This window comes from Mercenaria mercenaria, chromosome 15 (assembly GCF_021730395.1).
Source record: "Mercenaria mercenaria strain notata chromosome 15, MADL_Memer_1, whole genome shotgun sequence".
NCBI classification, from domain to species: Eukaryota; Metazoa; Mollusca; class Bivalvia; order Venerida; family Veneridae; genus Mercenaria; species Mercenaria mercenaria.
This window is the reverse complement of record NC_069375.1, coordinates 26,695,561-26,716,502: the sequence shown is the minus strand read 5'-3', so window position 1 is coordinate 26,716,502 and position 20,942 is coordinate 26,695,561. Positions and strand designations below refer to the sequence as shown.

Here is a 20,942-nt window from a genome sequence, read left to right as displayed (position 1 = left end):
CAAATTGTTGAGAAGCACAATGACAGACTTAAGGTGATCACAACAGCTCACACTGTGCTCAGGTGAGCTAAAAATCATACAAACTTAGAAGTTACTAGACTGCAACTCACTGTTAACAAGACTTAACAGACACGCATTAACAATCTATTTGCAGGTTAAGAGCTCAGTCTAGGGAGACATATTAGCCTTCTTGTGCAGGCTTGGTTTTTTCTATTTGTGTTAATTGTAATTCTGGAATTACTCGTAAAACAAATCCTAATTTTGCTTTTATATACACATCACAAAGACTTGCATTACACTTTATTTATTGAATAAACTGTTCACATGTTTAAGTTTTATCTGTATACACGTTTATAATGATCACAGATCACATAATTTGTTTTATCCATACATGAAATATAGCTGAACTGTGAATAACAACTTTTAATAACAGTACTGGATGCTTTTGTCAGGCTTTGAAATAAATATTGTCAAAATAAGAAGAAAATGTGACTTGCTGTAATCTGTATTCTAAAATGTACAATTTCTCTTACAACAAGAACAAATAAACAAGAGGGCCATGATGGCCCTGTATCGCTCACCTGGCATATTGACATAAAGATCAACATTCTGACCAAGTTACATTAAGATATGATCATAAATGTAGCCTCTAAAGAGTTAACTAGCTTTTCCTTTGATTTGACTTGGTGACCTAGTTTTTGACCCCACATGACCCAGATTCAAACTTGACTGAAAGATCATCAAGATTAACATTCTGATTAAGTTTCATGAAGATGCAGTCATAAATGTGGCCTCTGGAGTGTTAACAAGCTGTTCCTTTGATTTGACCTAGCGACCTAGTCTTTAATCCCATCTGACCTAGATTTAACTTGGCCTATAGATCATCAAGATTAAAATTCTGACAAAGTTTCATTAAGATACGGTCATAAATGTGGCCACTACAGTGTTAACAAGCTTTTCCTTTGATTTGAACTGGTTACCTAGTTTTTGACCCTAGACGACCCAATATCAAACTTGTCAAATATTTTATTGAGGGTAACATTTTGACCAAGTTTCATTAAGATTGGGCCAAAATTGTGACCTCTAGAGTGTTAACAAGCTTTTCCCTTGAGTTGACCTGGTGACCTAGTTTTTGACCCCACTTGACCTAGATTTGAATCTGATCTATGGATCATTAATATTAACATTTTGACCAAGTTTCATTAAGATATGGTCACAAATTTGGCTTCTAGAGTGTAAACTAGCTTTTCCTTTGATTTGACCTAGTGACCTAGTTTTTGACCCTACATAACCCAGATTCAGACTGGACTTTGAAATCATCAAGATTAACATTCTGACCAAGTTTCATGAAGATATAGTCTTAAATGTGACCTCTACAGTGTTAACAAGCTTTTCCTTTGATTTGACTTTGTGACCTAGTTTTTGATTCAAGATGACCCAACATCAAAAGTGTCCAAGATTTTATTGAGGGTAACATTCTGACCAAGTTTCATAAAGATTAAGTCAAAATTGTGACCTCTAGAGTGTTAACAGTCAAATTGTTGACGACGGACGGACACAGGGTGATCACAAAAGCTCACCTTGAGCACTTTTGTGCTCAGGTGAGCTAAATGTTAGAGTTGTCACAGGAGTGACGAATTATACCCCCACAATATGGCCTTATCAAAGAACTAGGCCAATAACAAAGCAGCATTTTCTTGAGCTATGACCTAATGACTTCAAATTCAATCTCCATAGTTTCATGATCCTCTGCCCAAGTGTTCTCAAGTTGTTGTATGGTAAAGGTTTAAATGTTCCGGGTCATCCTGACCTTTGGAACTCTAAATCAATACAGGTAATCTGCTAGTCAAGACCAACCTTGTACTAAATTTTGTGTTTCTCATCCCAAGCATCCTGAAGTTATTGTCCAAAAACCGTTTTAAAGAACCGTTATTTATTTTGTTGAATTTAACATCACACCGACACAGGATAGGTCATATGGCGACTTTCCAGTTTTAATGGTGGAGGAAGACCGCAGATGCCCCTCCGTGCATCATTTTAAAGAACCAGGTCAGTGTGACCTTGACCTGTGACCTCAACATCATTAGGGGTCACCTGCTGGTCATAATCAACCTCCCTAACAATTTTCATGATCCTATGCTCAAGCATTCTCAAGTTATAATCTGAAAAACATTTCACTGTTTTGCCTTATTGTGACCTTGACCTACTGACCTCAAAGTAAAACTTGACCTGTATTTCATGATGTGACACCTGTGTACCAAACTTTATCATCCTAGGCTCAAGGTCTCAAGTTATCATTCGGAAACGGTTCAACTGGTCAAAATCACTGTGACCTTGACCTTTGATCTATTGACCTCAAATTCAAACAACCTGTATTTTATCATGTTACACCTGTGTTACAAAAGCTATGATCGGTATCCCCTAACGTTGCATTTTAAAAAGTGCGTTTAAACGGCATAAGAAATACCTCCGTCAAAAAATTATTTCGTTAGCAACATTACTCTTATATATAGACTGTTTAGGTACCCGAAGATGGCTGGAATACGTTGATATTGATAATGCGATGATAAATTGTGTCCAATTTTACATGTCTGTTTGTCATTTGAACATTACACAACAAACTTTGTTGCGTTTTACTACGAAACTATTCGTTTTCTAGCGATATAGAATATTTCGGCGTATGGACAGATGGTGTGGATATTCCGTAAGACTAGTCATTTAACTAGAATGTGCATACAAGTGGAAATAGAAGGAAGAAAATAAGCCTTACCTGACCATTGGTGTCAAAATTCGCCATTTTTTCTCGAGCCTTGGCGATCAAATACGCTCGGTCTGACGTAACAACACGAGGACTGTCGTTTTGCCTAACCAGTGTGTTCATTTACATGGAATTATTCTATTCTTGCGTAATTTACATATATGTGTTTTGAGTATTACGTAAATGGTATTTTTTTCAATGATATAACAAAAATTAAGGAGGGTATGGGATAGTGTCAAAAAGCATGAGCTAGAATATGCAGATACTATTTTTAGTGCGAAAAGAATCCAGTTGAAATCAACTGTAAAAATTTACACAATGTGGCACTGGGGCTTTAAGATTAGCAAGACAAAATATCTGTACAACTTTAATTGTTTATTACAAATATACAAAGTTTAGCACTTTCATAGTATAAAAAACCACTACTGCACATAAAATGAAGGAGTCACTTTAAAAATAGAAAGTCACAGAAGTACATTTTAAGTTCCTTAGATGCAGGTATTTTTCAAAGTTAAGAAAGTATATTTGAAGTTCCACTTGAATTCTCAATTATTATTTGTTAAAGATTCTAAAGTATCATTGAAGTCCCCTAGTACTTCCTTGAAGTCCCATGCTCAAAAGTGGAGCACAATTAAGGCCCCGGAGACTTCAGGGGAAGTATGAGACAAGTACAATTGAAGTCTCCGGGACTGAATGCGAAGCAGGTCTATGTGATTGGAAGTACCTTTAAAGTACATCAGAAGTGTATTTGAAGCAGAGGCCTTTTTTGAAGCTCCTACTACTTTTGTGGCTGGGGACATTTGCTGTGACGGGCTTATATTGTGACATTCTGGCACTCTTGTTGTTTTTTAAGATACAGCCTTGAAATTTGGGTGACATTACAGTTTTGTACACCGGTCTTAAAACTGACTTTCAGTGACCATGAATGTGACCTACTGACCTACTTTCTTAATATTTTAGCATGAGTTTGACATTTGAAACATGAAGCTCATATTACTCGGGTGAGCGATCCAGGGTCATCATGACCCTCTTGTTTCATAATTATGGCTCCTGGACTCAAAAGTAAGTCATTAAACTCAATCCACTCATGTGCTGGACCCCTGTAATATGGCCCAAAATGTGCACCTCTGCACAAGTGTGTCCATTTAAGTAACCAAAAGTAACCAAAGAAAAGAAGGGTAATTCAGTAACCAGAAAAAGAGACATGTCTTTTCTCAAATTATTTTCAATACATTCTTCATAGGTATATCTATGTTGTAGTAACCAAAAGTAACCAAAGAAAAGAAGGGTAACCCAGTAATCAGAAAAAGAGACATGTTTTCCTCAACAAATCTTAAAATAGTCATTGGCTATGTGTATTGCTGCACATTTTAAAAAAGAGTAACCAAAGCAATAGAGTAAGTAACCCCAGTAACCAAATGTATATAGTTGGTTACAAGTGGACTCACTTATGCAGGGGTGCACAATTTGTGCCATATCTAAACAAAACACTAATTTGAAATTAGCTGCTACTTGTGCAAGGGGAAACTGCGATCATGCATAATAATTTTTGTTTACTTTAAATTGATATTAGTTTAGGTTGATTGTGAAACAAGTTCTACAAACTGATGTATTAATCACTAATGTATGCCGTAATCGCAAAATAGAAAGCTTTTCAATATCTTTAGTTTGGAACAAACTACAGACTCCAAATTTGGCCTGTAGATAGATGGTAAGGAGACAGTTGTTGGAATCGCGTTTGGGTCAAGGTCAGAGTCACTGCATGTGGCTAAAAATAGAAAAAATGATTTCCGCTCAGTAACTTTAGTTTGCATTGATGTATTGAAATTAAACTTGGCCTATAGGTAACTTATAGAAAAACCAAGGTTGGGATTGTATATGGGTTCATTGGGGTCATGTCCTGAAGGTCAAGATAGCTTCCCATGCAAAAACAGGGCCTTTGCAGAATATATTTTTTATCTTTGCCAAATATTTGCCATAGCCTTTGCAGAACAGTTGCAGCACATGATTGCTGAATATATTCCACAGACGAGTAGAAATGGAACGAAACATGCAACTATTCTGCAAAGCTTTTGCAAATATACACTACGCACACAGAATGCAAATACCTTGCAAATAATTTACAATTCGCAGCTGGAACTTTGGCAAACACATGGCAAAGTGATAGCAAAGTAATCACAAAGTGATAGCAAAGTATTTGCAACTTACATGCAAATAATATGCAAAGTATTTGCAAATACGTAACAAATAGCAAAAAATGAATTTCTGAGGTTCAAAGAAAAGGACTTTGTTTAATATCTGAAAAACAGACGTAAAGTCACAAAACCATTTGCAGTTTAAATAACTTTTAAAAGTCAATCATTGCAGTGATCATTCAGTAAAAATAACTAAAATCACGTAATAATGTAAGTTTCAACAATTGCTTCAGTAAACAATGGTAAAAAGAGTTTTATATAAGTACCATTGATTAACATTGATTACCTTTCCATATGCTGCAATTTCTGGTTCTTGGAAGTCTTATTGCTTAATAACTTGGTATTGCATTATCCTTATTCAGCAAAGTTTATATCCAGAAAAAAATAACTAGAATATAATGGTCTGTTTAACACAAATTTGCATCACCAAAATATTTCTACCAACTGATGTGTAAACATTTCCTCACAATATTTTCAAAATTCCTGCCATCTGAATATAGACCAATCAGAAAACAGAATGGTTAATTACTTCCTGTACCTAGAGTCTACCAGGAAAGCAAATTCATCTGTGTTAACTATTTGCAAATGCTTTGCTGTTTCGTTTATGTACAAAGTGTTTATTTGCAATACCTTTGCTAACTAAATGAGCTATGTGTTTGTTTGCAGATGCTTTGCTGTCTGCTAATTTGATAAAGTGTTTATTTGCAAACCCTTTGCTTCACTGTGATATGTTTTGCAGACTGTTTGCAAATGTCTGATGCAAATACTTTGCAATCACTTGGAATATAGTTACTGAGAAAACAAATATTTAAGATATATTCTGCAAATACATGACAAAGGGTTAAGGAGGTAGGATACCTTGTTACAAGGGTAAATTCAAATTAGTTGAACCGCAGCACATTTTTGTATTTCGTGTAATATGAAGTTTTAACTGCTACAATCTCAATTTCGTTTGTCTCTGTCCCTTCAAGTTCAATTTTTATCCAGGTTTGAAGAACATGACCCTCCAAAGGTATTTCATATTGAAAGAAGAAGGAAAATACGGATATTTAACACTTTTCAGTGTATTTTAGTTACATTGATATCCGTTGAAGTCTGCATAATTGATAATTTTACTAGTATGCACGTTATCTTTCTAATATGAGCTTAAAATGTATATGTCGCGGGGCTCATGTTTCCATGGTAACGCATTTTCTCTCATTTTTAAACAACTATGAATAAAAATAGGGGTTTTCGACGGCTTCAGGGTCATTCTGTTAATGACCATCATGGAATATTTGTGGGTAATATTATTAGCAAAATACCAAGCACTTTACATGGTACCCTATTTTTCTTAAAGTTTGAAGTAGCCATGGCAACAGAGATGTTTAAAATAGCTTATATCTTGCTTTTTGTCGTAGTTTCTTATAAAAAATATTGAATAAGATTATCTTTCTAGTTAATGTAGCTATAAATCATATTATTTCTAACGTAAGTTATATTTTCGTGTTATTTGCATTTATTAAAACAAATTTCACAGCTTAGAATACTTACAGCAGTACCCCTCGTCTGGCATTTTTCATGGAAAAATCGTTCAGTATGCTGCTATTATTCTCATGGATATTGTTGAAATGAAAATAAAAGGCCGAAGCTGTGTTTCTTAAATAGACCAGTGTCAACGCTTTTAAATTTTACATTTAGATACATAGGTCACGGGCTTCGTTTCCATGGTAACATCAATTCAATTCAAGAAACCACATTTTTCTAACCGAAATTTGAACAATTTTAGATCTTAGTTTTTGTATATAAGTAACAAATTATCAACGGAACCTGAAAAATAGGTATTACAAATCAAACTGCTAGAATTTTTATTTGAAAATGGCCGTAACAAGTAACCTTTCACCCAACTATATTCCAAATAACATTGGTTACCATCATCCATTTTCTTACATTCCGCATAACATTTCAATATAACTACAAAAAAGAAGCAAAATATTGATTTTTATTCAGAGCAAAAGACTCCTAAAAATATTTCAGCAGATAATGGTTATTTGAAAATAGTTAAAATAAAAAAAAATGCACAGAATTACGTACTTTCAAGATAAAAACTATTAATTTTGCGCGGTAACTGACACGTAACGTCATGACGTCAGTGACGTCATTTTAAGGCAACATTGTTTTGAAGCGTTTCTGCGGCAATTTATTCATTATTTCTGAATTATTAAACCATAAAGCATCAGATCGAAAACAGGTTCATGATTTGTTTTCAGAAGAATGAATATACAAACAAATTTAGTTTGTCGTAAACGTCGTCGTAAATCGTCACGTTAGCTTCCGGTTGGACATGCGCACATACAAATATGAAGGTAACCTACCTCCTTAAATGTGTATGGGTTATTTAATCTTCACATTTAGAAAATTTCATGGTGGCGCAGTGGTCTAGAGAGTTTGGCCAAAGTTACTTTTTAGTCAGTGGGGTTCAAATGACCTACTGAGATCCAAAAAAAAAAAATTGTGCCCCCCCCCACCCCCCCCCTCCCCCCATGAGTGGTGGGGGCATATAGATTTGCTCTTGTCCGTGCGTCCGTCTGAAGTTCGTGACACGCCTAGCTCAAAAAGTATTTGATATAAATCAGTGAAACCTTGCATGAGTCTTTATCATGATATGAACTTGCGCATCTTCTATTTTTTGTCTGGCTCCACCCCCTAATTTTAGAGTTATGGCCCCTGAAATAGTCAAAAATGCACATTTTCACCTTGTGACACGCCTAGCTCAAAAAGTATTTGATGTAGATTCATGAAAGCTTGCATGAGTCTTAATCATGATATGAACTTGTGCACCTCCTATTTTTCATCTGGGTCCGCCCCCTATTTCTAGAGTTATGGCCCCTGAAATAGTCAAAAATGCACATTTTCACCTTGTGACATGCCTAGCTCAAAAAGTATTTGTTATAAATTGATGAAACCTTGCATGAGTCTTTATCATGGTATGAACTTGCGCACATCCAAATTTTTGTCTGTCTCCGCCCCCTAATTTTAGAGTTATGGCCCCTGAAATAGTCAAAAATGCACATTTTCACCTTGTGACACGCCTAGCTCAAAAAGTATTTGATATAGATTCATGAAACCTTGCATGAATCTTAATCATGATATGAACTTGCGCACCTCCTGTTTTTCATCTGGGTCTGCCCCCTATTTCTAGAGTTATGGCCCCTAAAATAGTCAAAAATGCACATTTTCACCTTGTGACACGCCCAGCTCAAAAAAGTATTTGATGTAAATTGATGAAACCTTGCATGAGTCTTTATCATGGTATGAACTTGCGCACCTCCTATTTTTCGTCTTGCCCCGCCCCCTATTTTTAGAGTTATGGCCCCTGAAATAGTCAAAAATGCACATTTTCATCTTGTGACACGCCTAGCTCAAAAAGTATTTGATATAAATTGATGAAACCTTGCATGAATTTTTATCATGATATGAACTTGCGCACCTACTATTTTTCATCTGGGTCCGCCCCCTATTTCCAGAGTTATGGCCCCTGAAATAGTAAAAAAATGCACATTTTCACCTAATTATGTGCCTCACTCAAAAAAGTATTTAATGTAAATTCATGAAACCTTGCTTGAGTCTTTATCATAATGTGATCTTCACACTTGGCATTCTTCTTGAGAAATTTAGCATTTATTACAGTTGTTTTTTTTTTGAGGCTATACCCCATTAAGACTGCAAACATTTGAATGATTTCCCCTTATTTGTGACAAATGTACCAGTGGGGGTCACACCCTGTGTCCTACAGACACATTCTAGTTTTTCTTTTTTTTTTGTGATAAAAAAGGTCATTTTAATTTAATGCCAGTTGGTCAAAGTCAAGGTCACAGTTACTAAAAATAGATGTTTTCTCTAAAAATATTTTTTTCTTTCAGTGTGATCATTTTCCACTTTATAATTTTAGTTTGGACTTACTTTAACTGCCACCTGCTATGTCATTTCTGGGAGTTATTATTGTGCAACTTTTATTGCAGTTGACAGTTTGGTAAAAATGATAGAACTCCTTCTGGGTTAAATATTAAACTGAATAACTGTAGGGAGTAATATTGTCAGTTACTTTATTACCAGTACTTGCTTATAAAAGAGGTATGACAGCAAATACCTTATTGCTTGTTTAATAGTTTATGATGCCAGCTACTTAAAAACTTTCTTAGTAAAGAGGTTTGACAGCAACTACCCAGTGCTTTATTAATTGCTTATTTAAGAGGTGTGATGTCGAGCTTCCTTATTGCTTGCTAAAATATCAAAGAGTATCATATGTCAGCTACATGTGCCTTATTGCTTGTGTATGTCAGCTACTGTATTACTTCCTTATTAAAGCATTATTAAGCAAAGAGAGTGAGTTGCTATTGATGATACCTGCTTTCTGGATTTCACTGCAGTATGCTATTTAGTTTCATCCATCAGTTCATATATTTGTTAGCCCACCATCATCAGTTGGCGGGCTATTCAAATCACTCTGCGTCCGTGGTCCGTTCTCGTTATCGCATCTCCTCAGAAACTACTGGGGGATTTTGACCAATCTTTGTCAGAATGATGTATTGGTACCCTAGTTGTGTCCCCCTGAAAATCAGACTGGTTCAACAATTTTTGAGTTATGGCCCTTTGTTTATTTTTATAATTTACATAGATTTATATAGGGAAAAGCTTTGAAAATCTTCTTGTCCAAAACCACAGAGCCTAGGGCTTTGATATTTGGTATGAAGCATCATCTAGTGGTCCTCTACCAAGATGATTCAAATTATTTCCCTGGGGTCAAATATGGCCCCGCCCCGGGGGTCACATGGTTTATATAAACTTATATAGGGAAAAAATTTGAAAAACCTCTTGTCCAAAACCACAGGGTCTAGGGCTTTGATATTTTGTATGTGACATCATCTAGTGGTCTTCTACTAAGATTGTTCAAATTATCCCCCTAGGGTCAAATATGGCCCCGTCCAGGGGGTCACATAGTTTACATAGACTTATATAGGGAAAAACTTTTAAAATCTTCTTGTCCAAACCAGGGTTTTTTCTTGCTGTTTTGGGAAGATAGCCTATACCCCCAAAATTGGGAATTTTAACGCGTAAATGTTCCAGATTGGGAAATATTTAGTCCCATAGGATATAGTAAGGATGTGTTAAGCACTTTCTCATACACTTGTTTCACATTGTACAACCTCTGGAACATACTGCCATTACAAAATTGTCCATGATTTAGTCAGTGTTTTTGCAGTTTTGATGATTTTTTTTTTTCAGAATGTAGATTGGGAATTTTTGCACTCATTTTGGGAAAAAAACATACTTTTTGGCATTGGGAATATAGCCCAATAACAGCTATAAAAACGGCCTAAAAAAATCCCTGCAAACAACAAAGCCTGGGGCTTTGATATTTGTAATGTAGCATCATCTAGTGGTTCTCTACCAACTTTGTTCAAATTATCCCCCTAGGGTCAAATATGGCCCCGCCCCATGGGTCACATGGTTCATATAGACTTATATAGGGAAAAGATTTTAAAATCTTCTTGTCAGTAACCTACAACATTCAAATTCGGACCACATGTCGAGGGCTGAGCGCGAAACTATTGTATCTTGTTCTTTATCTATATATAGTTACAATAGCTTCGCGCTCAGCCCACGATGTATAGTTTTGAGTGGCAAGATGAACCTTGACATGGGTTGACCTTGATTTTGACCTAGTGACCTACTTTCACATTTCTGTAGCTACAGTCCCTTCAAATTTATACCACTTGCATAGTTTTGTGCACCGGAAAAAACTTTGACCTTGATATTGACCTAGTGACCTACTTTCACATTTTTGAAAGCACAGGCTTCAAAATTGGACCACATGCATAATTTTGTGTTCCAAAATGAAATTTGAGCTTGATTTTGACCTTACTAGTGACCTACTTTCACATTTTTCAAGCTACAGCCTTCAAATTTGGACCACATGCATAGGTTTGTGTTCCGAAATGAAATTTGACCTTGATTTTGACCTAGTGACCTTTGACATTGACATTGACCGAGTGACCTACTTTCACATTTCTCAAGCTACAGCCTTCAAATTTAGACCACATGCATAGTTTTGTGTACCGAATGACCTAGTGACCTACTTTCACATTTCTGAAGCTGCAGGCTTCAAATTTGCACCACATGCATAGTTTTGTGTTCTGAATTGAAATTTGACAATTATTTTTACCTAGTACCTACTTTCATATTTCTCAAGCTGCAGCCTCCAAATTTGAAGCACATGCATAGTTTTGTATACCGAAATGAACTTTGACCTTGAAATTGATCTTGTGACCCACTTTCACATTTCTCAAGATACAGCTTTCAAATTTGGACCACATGCATGGACCGCATGCACAGTGTTGTGTACTGAAATGAAATTTGACCTTGATTTTGACCTTGAGGCTAATGAGCTAGTCTTGAAATTTGGAACATTCAAAAATGGCATGCCAAGATAACTTTGTGATCTCTTGTTTGCTTATTTTTTCAGGACAGGAAAAGTTGAAGACCAATCCTGTCCAGTAAAAGTGCATGGCTATAGAGTTATTCGGTAACGAAAATTGTACAAGATGTCAGACAGTACAGAAAGCTCAGCCCGTTTTTACAGAATAATTTCACTCGTGGTTGATGTAGGAACTCAGACTTTGCTGGATATTTTCTACTCCAAGGTTCCAAAAGAAAATTTATTAGTTCTTTTTGGAACTCCGAAAGTTAAAGCAGAATTTATTAAACTGAAAGGAAAGAATGCACTTACGAAAGTGCAGTATGTCAAGGTTACTGCAGCTAATCCTGACCCAGACACATATGATATCTCATTGTTAACTACACTGCTTACCTGTCAGACAATTTGTGGAATACCGCTGGCAAAGAAATTCCCTCCAGATCCTTCTGATCTGTCTGTAGGGGCTGACCTACATCGCCTTCGTGAACTTAGAAATGAAATTATAGGGCATCGTAATAATGCGCAGTTGGAAGTCACAGAATTTAAAAAATTCTGGGCCGATGTTGAAACCGTCCTCATTAGGTTAGCAAAACATGTTGGCACAGCAGAAGAAACGAAGATCAGGCAGATGATCAGAAAAACTGAGACTGGGCCAATCGAGCCACTACATGACAGAGAGAAGAAGTTGTTGCAGGTATTCCTTCAATGGCAAAAGGAGGATATTGAAAAATATCAGACACAGATGGCAGAGGTGCTGAATTCTCTAGAAAACCTTAACATAAAGGTAGGGTAACTTCTGTTAGTAACAGTTACTGTTGAATGTTACACTAGGTGTATTTGTAAGGAAGTCAGGTTACTGGCTTAGTAAATAATGGTTGGCCTGCCTGGACCTGAAATAATGTTCAGATGGGCTTCTCGACCATTAAAGCTGAAGTGTCTGCATATAACCTAATTTGTATACATTCAAGCTTTTAAAAACTTGCCATCCGTATACCGGTTTGGCAATTATTTTATTCCAAATATTTCAATATTTCCCTGTTGTTATTAATTAAACCTGATCCAAATGGTGGTTGGTTTGTGATGTTTGAAGCATGACCATTGTCATCTGTATAAGTCGACCCCATTTTTTGAGCCGTGACTAATTTATGCAGGACAGTTGATTCGCCAAAATAGGGTAGGAACATGTATGTAAAACATAGTAAAGCGGTATAAGTTATTGATGAATGTTAATGAATGCATGGCCCAAAGGATATGGCGTTGGCTTAACAAACTTGCTTTTCGAGGTTCAAGGCTTAACAAACTTGCTTTTTGAGGTTTAAGCCTTGGTAAGTTCACATTTTTGAGTCGGCTAAACGCTGTCAAGCGTTTGACAAGTCCTTGCTATCGCACAATTTCTCATTCTTAAATGGCCTCACAACACAGCGAAGTGATGTAGTTCCATTGGATTGTCTCTAATTTCAAAGAGTTCATTGATCGAATGAAGTTCATTTATGTCAATCCTATTTGCTATGACCAATATACGATGTAATCTGTCATATTTATGACTTGTAATTGTGCAAAACTCGAATAAAGCCACGTATTTTCTTCCGCGGTAACTCATTAAGCATAAACACGCATAACGATTCTGCGGGATTTGGTAATACATTTGCGCATATGATTATGGTGACGAATTTTATGCCCTTTTGTCACAAAATAGCAAATATGATGTTCACAAATTCAAATAAAAACTGCATATTAACTTATTAGCCAAATTATCCATTTGTTACCCTGTCCGTTTCAAAAAATAATCTTTAAAATCATTGCGCAAATAACAAATTTATTGTGCTGTGCATTTTATGAATTGCGCAGACTTACAAAGCTTGCGTAGCATCCAGCGAAAGATAAAATATAGTTCCAGAACATACTGCTAGTATTTTATTGAGTGGGTACCTCTGAAAGCATTGGAATGTCTCTTATCAAAGAGTTTACCACATCGATGAAATTAAATTATGACAGCTTCATTTTAAATGACCCGAATAAGATATGTGCAGTACGTTAATTCTTCCGCGAGACTTCGCGGATGAATCCTAACTACATTCTGGACACTTCTCGGCGAACACGCGTGACCTGTTTATAACAATGCTTCTACGACTTTGCGTGGGTTGAATTTTGTAGTCAGTAAACTGATAAATTATCGGAAGAAGAAGCTCTTACTGGTTTGTTTAGTTACTACTGATATTAAAAATGATATTAATTCTTATTTTTCGAGAAATAAACAAATCGGCGAAACATTAAATTGTATTTTCTTGTAGTTTTTCAAATCGAAAGTAGATCGTCTATGTTTGGCTGCTTTGACGAAACGAAACAACTTTTTTATGAAAAGATTTAAATAAGAGGTAATTTAACCGTAAACTTCAATGTCAGATACTGCTAATTGCTGCTAAATGTCTTCGTATCATCACAATTTGTAAAATATATTGTTGAAACTGGAGAAAAGTGTAATCGTATCCGGATATGATATTTTGGGTAAATATCGAGCTGTGTTATGAAAATTTATCATTCAAGTAACATACATGATAGATATTATTATAACAGAAATGATTCTAGAATTTATTTTTATTACACCCCTACATATAATCTATGTCAGACTCGTATTCTAGTCCTGAGGCATGATCTGAAAGTAAAAAGATGAAGTGACAGTCACACTTTGGATATTGTAATACTAGAAAGAATCTAGATCGTAACCTTTCTGGAATTTTGACTGGTTTGGATAATTTGCTTACGATTCAGGTTCGCAAAAAAATGAAACCGTTACCCATTCTGCTTTTCATGATGACACATGGCTTGATTTTTGCAGTCAGTAAGCGGATAAATTATCCCGAGAAAGAACTCTTACTGATTTGTTTAATTACTACTGATTTTAAAAATGATTTTATTTCTTATTTTTCGAGAAATAAACAAATCGGCGAAACATTAAATTGTATTTTCTTGTAGTTTTTGAAATTGAAAGTAGATCGTCTATGTTAGAGTGCTTTGACGAAACGAAACAATTTTTTTTATGAAATGATTTAAATAATTTCACCGTAAACTTCAATGTCAGATACTGCCAATTGCTGCTAAACTGTCTTCATATCATCACAATTTGTAAAACATATTGTTGAAACTGGAGATTTTGGCACTAAAAAAGAAAGTGTAATCATATCCGGATATAATATTTTGGGTAAATATCGAGCTGTGTTATGAAATTTAAACATTAAAGTAACAGACATGATAGATATTATTGTAACAGAAATGATTCTAGAATTTATTTTTATAATATATACGTAGAATCAATATCAGACTTATATTCTAGTGCTGAGGCATGACCTGAAAGTAAAAATATGAAGTGACAGTCATTCATACTTTGAATATTGTAATACTAAAAAGAATCTAGGTAATATTTAGAAATTGAAACATAAAATTTTCAGTTAGAAATCGCACCAAAGGCTGTATCAAGGGTCTACATTTTCAAAATTTCCTTGTGGTGATACCCCAAACCCTACTTGCAGGAGGGGGTATCCCCCCCCCCCCCCCCCCCCCCCCCATTGCCACTTTACAGTTTGATACATTTGCCCTTTTACCACCTGCCACAATGCCCATTTCAAAATCTGACTGCAGTTCAAAGCGGGAAGGAACACCCCTCCCCACATCCACCCTGCTACCGACCACGTAAAAATGGCTCAAACATTTTTTCAGCCCAGTCTGGGCCTGTCTGTCTACATGAATCAAAACGGATAATTGAAAGTACATAGACTTGGGGACTACTGACATGGTTTTGAAGGGGTTAACAGGTCTAAAATAGAATAAATGATGGTTTTAACTAAAAAAGAACTGCATTTATTAATATTGGTTATCTTTTCCGAAATTGGTAGCTAGTCCGAGTAACTTCTCTTAGTTTCGAGTGCGCAATTTTCCTGTCAGTGTAAACATTCATGACACTATATATTGACACTCAGCAACATTTACATATCTTTAAACGCAAAAGTAAGTATACTTTAAATTCACATCCCTTATAATATGATTGAACAATACCTAGCGTGTGACACGGTTATTGCCAGGCCCCTTATCTGTAAAATATCTGAACAGTTCTTTCGTCCATCCGTTACAAATTGTATGTTGCAATCCGCGCTATAAAATTTCAATATATAAATTTTCATATTCAAATTTTATCATGTGCGAATATATACCAGCCGATAATTGCCTGTTTTGGTAATGCCGGAGGCAAATGTTTACTGGAAAAATATTTATAGTCATGGGCAGTATCTTAGTGTCACCTGTCAAATTGTAGTTTGTACTTTCAACATTTTTATTTTTGCGAACCACTTGTATAATGTCAATCAAAGTTTTACTAGGCATCGATTGAATGTCCATTTCATCTATTGTAACAAAATCTCTGTTCAGTTGGGGAAAAAAACTAAAACCAAACTGAAACTGGTAGACTATACTACCAGTACATCAATCATTAGCCGACTCTCAGGCCCTTCAGGCCTTTGATTTAAAAATTCTAATCGTTCATTGCATGAGAACATTGTGCAGTTCATTGAATCGATTAGTTAATGATGTGTTAGCTGGTCAAAAATACTTGCCTGCTAGTCTTATTTATCGTGTAATGGTTACAGATATAGTGATGATGCCAGTGATCATCTTTCCAATAAATCATCTGACACAGAGACTGACACATCTGAAGGGTTGTCAACAGACACAGCAAGTAAAGTTGAAATTATACGTGACATGAATTAAATTGAAATAAAAGTAGCAAAATATATTAAAAATATAGAAACAATAAAAAAAAAAAATAAGTCAAACATTATTATTAAAATATATAAAATGGTTTTTAAAAAGAGTCTTCAAAGATTCTTGACTAAGATAATGTATACTTAGTCTGGAGAAAAAATACAGCTGTAATCTGGGCTTGAACTCGCACCTCAGGGTTGGTAATCAAGACGCTCTACCAACTGCGCGATGGATATAATGAAGTTCATGGTAAATAAAACATACATATCAAGTTACTCTATACAGATTTTTTAGACATGTATGGACCGAATATCGGTATAACCCAGTTGAAAAAGTGTATAATTCCATCACGGATCAAAACATGCGGTCGAACTATACAGATGTAGCTCATGCTGTAATTCACATCATACAAAATTCACAGTGCAAAAATAGAGTGCTATTACATGTTGAAGTCAATAGCAAACTCATGCATACTGTACATGGTTTTTCACTGAATTTTCTGATGTAAAAAGCAGTATATTTAAAGGTTTATTTAACAAGATAAGTAGGTGTTGACTTTTATTCATCTGAAAAGTAGATATTTTTAGCTCAGCTGTCACGTAGTGACAGGGTGAGCTTTTGTGATCACCCTTCGTCCGTCGTCCGTCAGTCCACAATTTCCTTGTGAACACAATAGAGACCACATTTTGTATTTGATTTTAATCAAACTTGCACTCTACTTGTATGGGCATAATATCTCGGTTCCTTTCGAAAACTGGCTAGATCCCATCATAGGTTCCAGAGTTATGGCCCCTTAAAGGACCAAAATTTGCTATTTTTGGGTTGTGACCACAGTTTGTAATCAACTTTAATAAAACTTGCACACATCCTGTATTGGCATAATATCTCGGTTCCTTTTGAAAACTGGCTAGATCCCATCATGGGTTCCAGAGTTATGGCCCCTTAAATTTTGGATTCCATGATGAATCTGTCAGATCCAATCATAGGTTCTGGAGTTATTTTATTAGGCTCACCTGTCACATAGTGACAGGGTGAGCTTTTGTGATCGCCCTTCGTCTGTCGTCCGTCCACAATTTCTTGTCTGCACGATAGTGGTTTCATTTATGATTTTATTTTAACCAAACTTGCACACAGCTTGTATCACCATAAGATCTTGGTTCCTTTCTTGAACTGGCCAGATTCCATTATGGGTTCCAGAGTTAAGGCCCCTGAAAGGGCCAAAATTAGCTATTTTGACCTTGTCTGCACAATAGCAGCTTTATTTATGATTTGATTTTTACCAAACTTGCACACAACTTGTATCACCATAAGATCTTGGTTCATTTCTTGAATTGGCCAGATCCCATTATGGGTTCCAGAGTTATGGCCCCTGAAAGGGCCAGAATTAGCTGTTTGACATTGTCTGCGCAATAGCAGCTTCATTTATGATTTGATTTTACTCAAACTTGCACACAACTTGTATCACCATAAGATCTCGATTCCTTTTTATACGCCCTAAGAGACGTATTATGTTATCGCCTCGGTGTCTGTCTGTTGGTTAGCAATTTCCCTTTGGCTCTGTAACTCTTGAACCCCTTGAAGGATTTCAAAGAAACCTGACACAAAATTAATGTTCACCTCATCGAAACGATGTGCAGATACATGTTTCGGATGGCTCACTTCATGGTCAAGGTCATACTTAGGGATCAAAGGTCATATGACTTTGTTTTGTATGTATATTGCTCTGCATTTGCGTTGCATTGCAGTGCTCTTGTTTTTATTTTGCAGATCCTTCTTTTGTTGACATATAATTTTTTTTTTATTACTTCCCTTTTATGTTACTGTAAATAGCTTATTTAGTAACTTTTTTATTATTGGCTGTAGGGAAAAACCGAGACCACTTTCCTGTGGTACAACATGGATGGTACCTCCAATTTATAGGTGTATTTTGACATATCTGTACCTTTAAGAAAATTTCAACTATATTTTCTCATGATTCTTTTGATTGATCTTGATTATGATTTTTTGACCTTCTTGTCCTTAAGTGCAATGATGACAGGTGAGCGATACATGTATAGGGCCATTATGGCCCACTTGTATCTGATTACCTCCCCTGATTTTAATCAAAATGAATTTGTATCAGTAAGTACTAATAGGACTCATTTGAAATTTCATTATTGTCATTAATTGGACTCAGACAATCAGGGTAGATAACTATGGACTGATTTTATGTCAAATTACCTCCCTTTATTTCAAATTAAAATGGGTATATATCTCTGTAACTAATGAAGATACTGATCTGAAATTTCATTTATGCCATCAGATGGACTTGGACATTGAATCAGTGAAGATACATATTGACCGAACTTTTGACAAATTACCTCCCTTTATTTCAAATTAAAATTGGTATATCTCCGTAACTAATGAAGATACTGATCTGAAATTTCATTTATGCCATCAGATGGACTTGGACAATCAGTGAAGATACATATTGACTGAATTTATGACAAATTACCTCCCTTTATCTTTTATGTAAATGAGTATACCTAGCAGCTTCTAATGAGGTTGGTTTAGAACATTATTTATGTCTTCCATGGTAAGAAATTTCTACTTTTACTTACTTTTCTAATATATTGTTGTAAAGGCTTGTACTTTCTAATATATTGTTGTAAAGGCTTGTACTCTGTATCTTCTACATGCATATACCAATGCATGATTACCTCCCCTGATTTTAATAAAAATGGATTTATCTCAGTAAGTATTTATAGGACTTGTTTGAAATTTCATTATCGTCATTAGTTGGACTGAGAGAATCAGGGTAGATAACTTTGGACTGATTTTTTATCAAATTACCTACCTTTGTTTCAAATTAAAATGGGTGTATCACAGTAACCAATGAAGATACTGATTTGAAATGTCATTTATGCCATCAGATGGACTCGGACAATCAGGGTCAGGGCTTCGGAAATTTGCCGGTTTGTTGGTTTTGGACCGATTTTTGACTTTTCAGACCGATTCATGAAGTGAAAAAAACGAAAAAAATCGGTCCCGTAAAAATGGAGAAAAGTATAAATTTCGGTCTGAAATCTCAATACACGATCACCTGCCAAGCAGGAAATTGTTGGTCGCACCCTCAGATAATCAATAAACGTGTCAGACGGTCTGATTGTCACCTTGATAATCGGTCCGTAATTAGCACGTGACGCAATCAGTGCTCGCGCGGCACATCCTTTAATGTTTGCAGACAGCCGACTGCAATGAATTAAACATTTTTGACTGGTTTCCAAATGTTTCTGACTGGATCCAAATCCTTTCGACGGGGATCCACTTCTTTTATTTAGAATCCGACGGATGGTTTATTTCAAAAGGCTATGTTTGATCACGGGTAAAAAACAAATGGTCACTGCATTTAATGAGACATCACACGGGAAACCGATATATTTTTTATAATTACTTGTTTGTTAAAGTTACATGATGCATTTGTTGGGGCTCCAGTTGAAACAAGTGCAGAAAATCGTCTTTGCAACCCGACTGTACAAAAAAAAAAAGAAAGAAAAAAAAATGGACTGACAAACACGAATGATAAAGAAAACCGGAGTGGCGCTGTTTGTCAAATCAGTCTTTTAAAAAACGTTTCAAAACGAAATTTTGTTTACATAAAAAGAGAACATATAACTTAATAAAATGTAGTTGCTTATTGAAGTACAACGCCAGTGAAATGAAATATCCGTGGCCAACCCGCGTGACAAAATGGTACTACACATGCGGGAAATTCGATCTCAGCGTTCACATAACGTACACATTCGGTCCACGGCAGAGTATTCTTAAAAAAAAAATCAGGATGTATAGCAGAGAATATGTGTCTTGTAATTCAATTTGACGCATTGTATTTTATAAAATTCTGTCAAAGAATGAGGAAACATCACAAATTATCTGCCGTGTATACGGTACTGAAGTCACGTGCGTTGGCTTTTAGACTAGTTAGATACACGGCGTATGCCTCGGTAATTTTATCCTTGCAAGTATTTTCTCGGAAAAACATCAAAATTTAAACAAAGTAACGATCACACATAACACTGAATAACTGTCTTCATTGTATAGTAACTCGCGTTGACCGGTAACTCAGTTTTAATGCATGACATGCTTATTATCACGTTTTACAAATATGGTATATTGGTAATGCGGTGGGTGGGGTAGCGCCGATGTCAGGATTTTCGTTTCGGACCGATTGAGTTCTGGACGGATTACACCAAACCGGAAGTGACTACTCGGTGTTACATGTGAAGTAGTCCAAAATGTAGTTCCATGCTATGGATGAAATCTGGTATAATGAGTGACATGAGGAGGTGACAGTTAAATTTTTGGCTTATGTTTATTGCTTATAGTATTGAGAATAGATCTAGACCATATATACAACATAACATGTCAATATTTTTCTATTTTTGATAAGAAGACATGTTATACTAAATGACCATATATGGTTTTCATATCATTGAAATGCTGTAAAGTGCTGAAAATGAGGTCAGAATGTTTTGTTATTAATATGAAATAAATAAGGAATTGAATTGGTAGAATGTAACCTTCTCAAAATTTCCGGAGCCCTGATCAGGGTAGATAACTTTTGACTGAATTTATGACAAATTACCTCCCTTTATTTTATGTAAATGAATATACCTTAGCAGCATCTAATGAGATTGGTTTTACATGTTATTTAAGTCTTTCAGGGTAAGGAGTAGTCATGCTAGTACACAAATGCAGTGTTTGAGGACAGAACCTCAAACTTGGTATGGAGATTGGCTAT

The 20,942-nt window shown here is 35.6% G+C and overlaps 1 protein-coding gene across 1 annotated transcript in view; it reads left to right on the top strand.

Moving 5' to 3' along the window:
- The first annotated feature begins 11,474 nt into the window (after nucleotides 1–11,474).
- The window catches only part of LOC128548982 (uncharacterized), a 46,868-nt gene continuing 37,400 nt past the window's right edge, over nucleotides 11,475–20,942 (top strand). Inside the window, exon 1 of the mRNA XM_053524840.1 lies at nucleotides 11,475–12,194. Within this exon, the coding sequence (XP_053380815.1) occupies nucleotides 11,538–12,194 (657 nt within the window). The 5' untranslated portion in view covers nucleotides 11,475–11,537. The remainder of the gene's footprint in view (nucleotides 12,195–20,942) is intronic.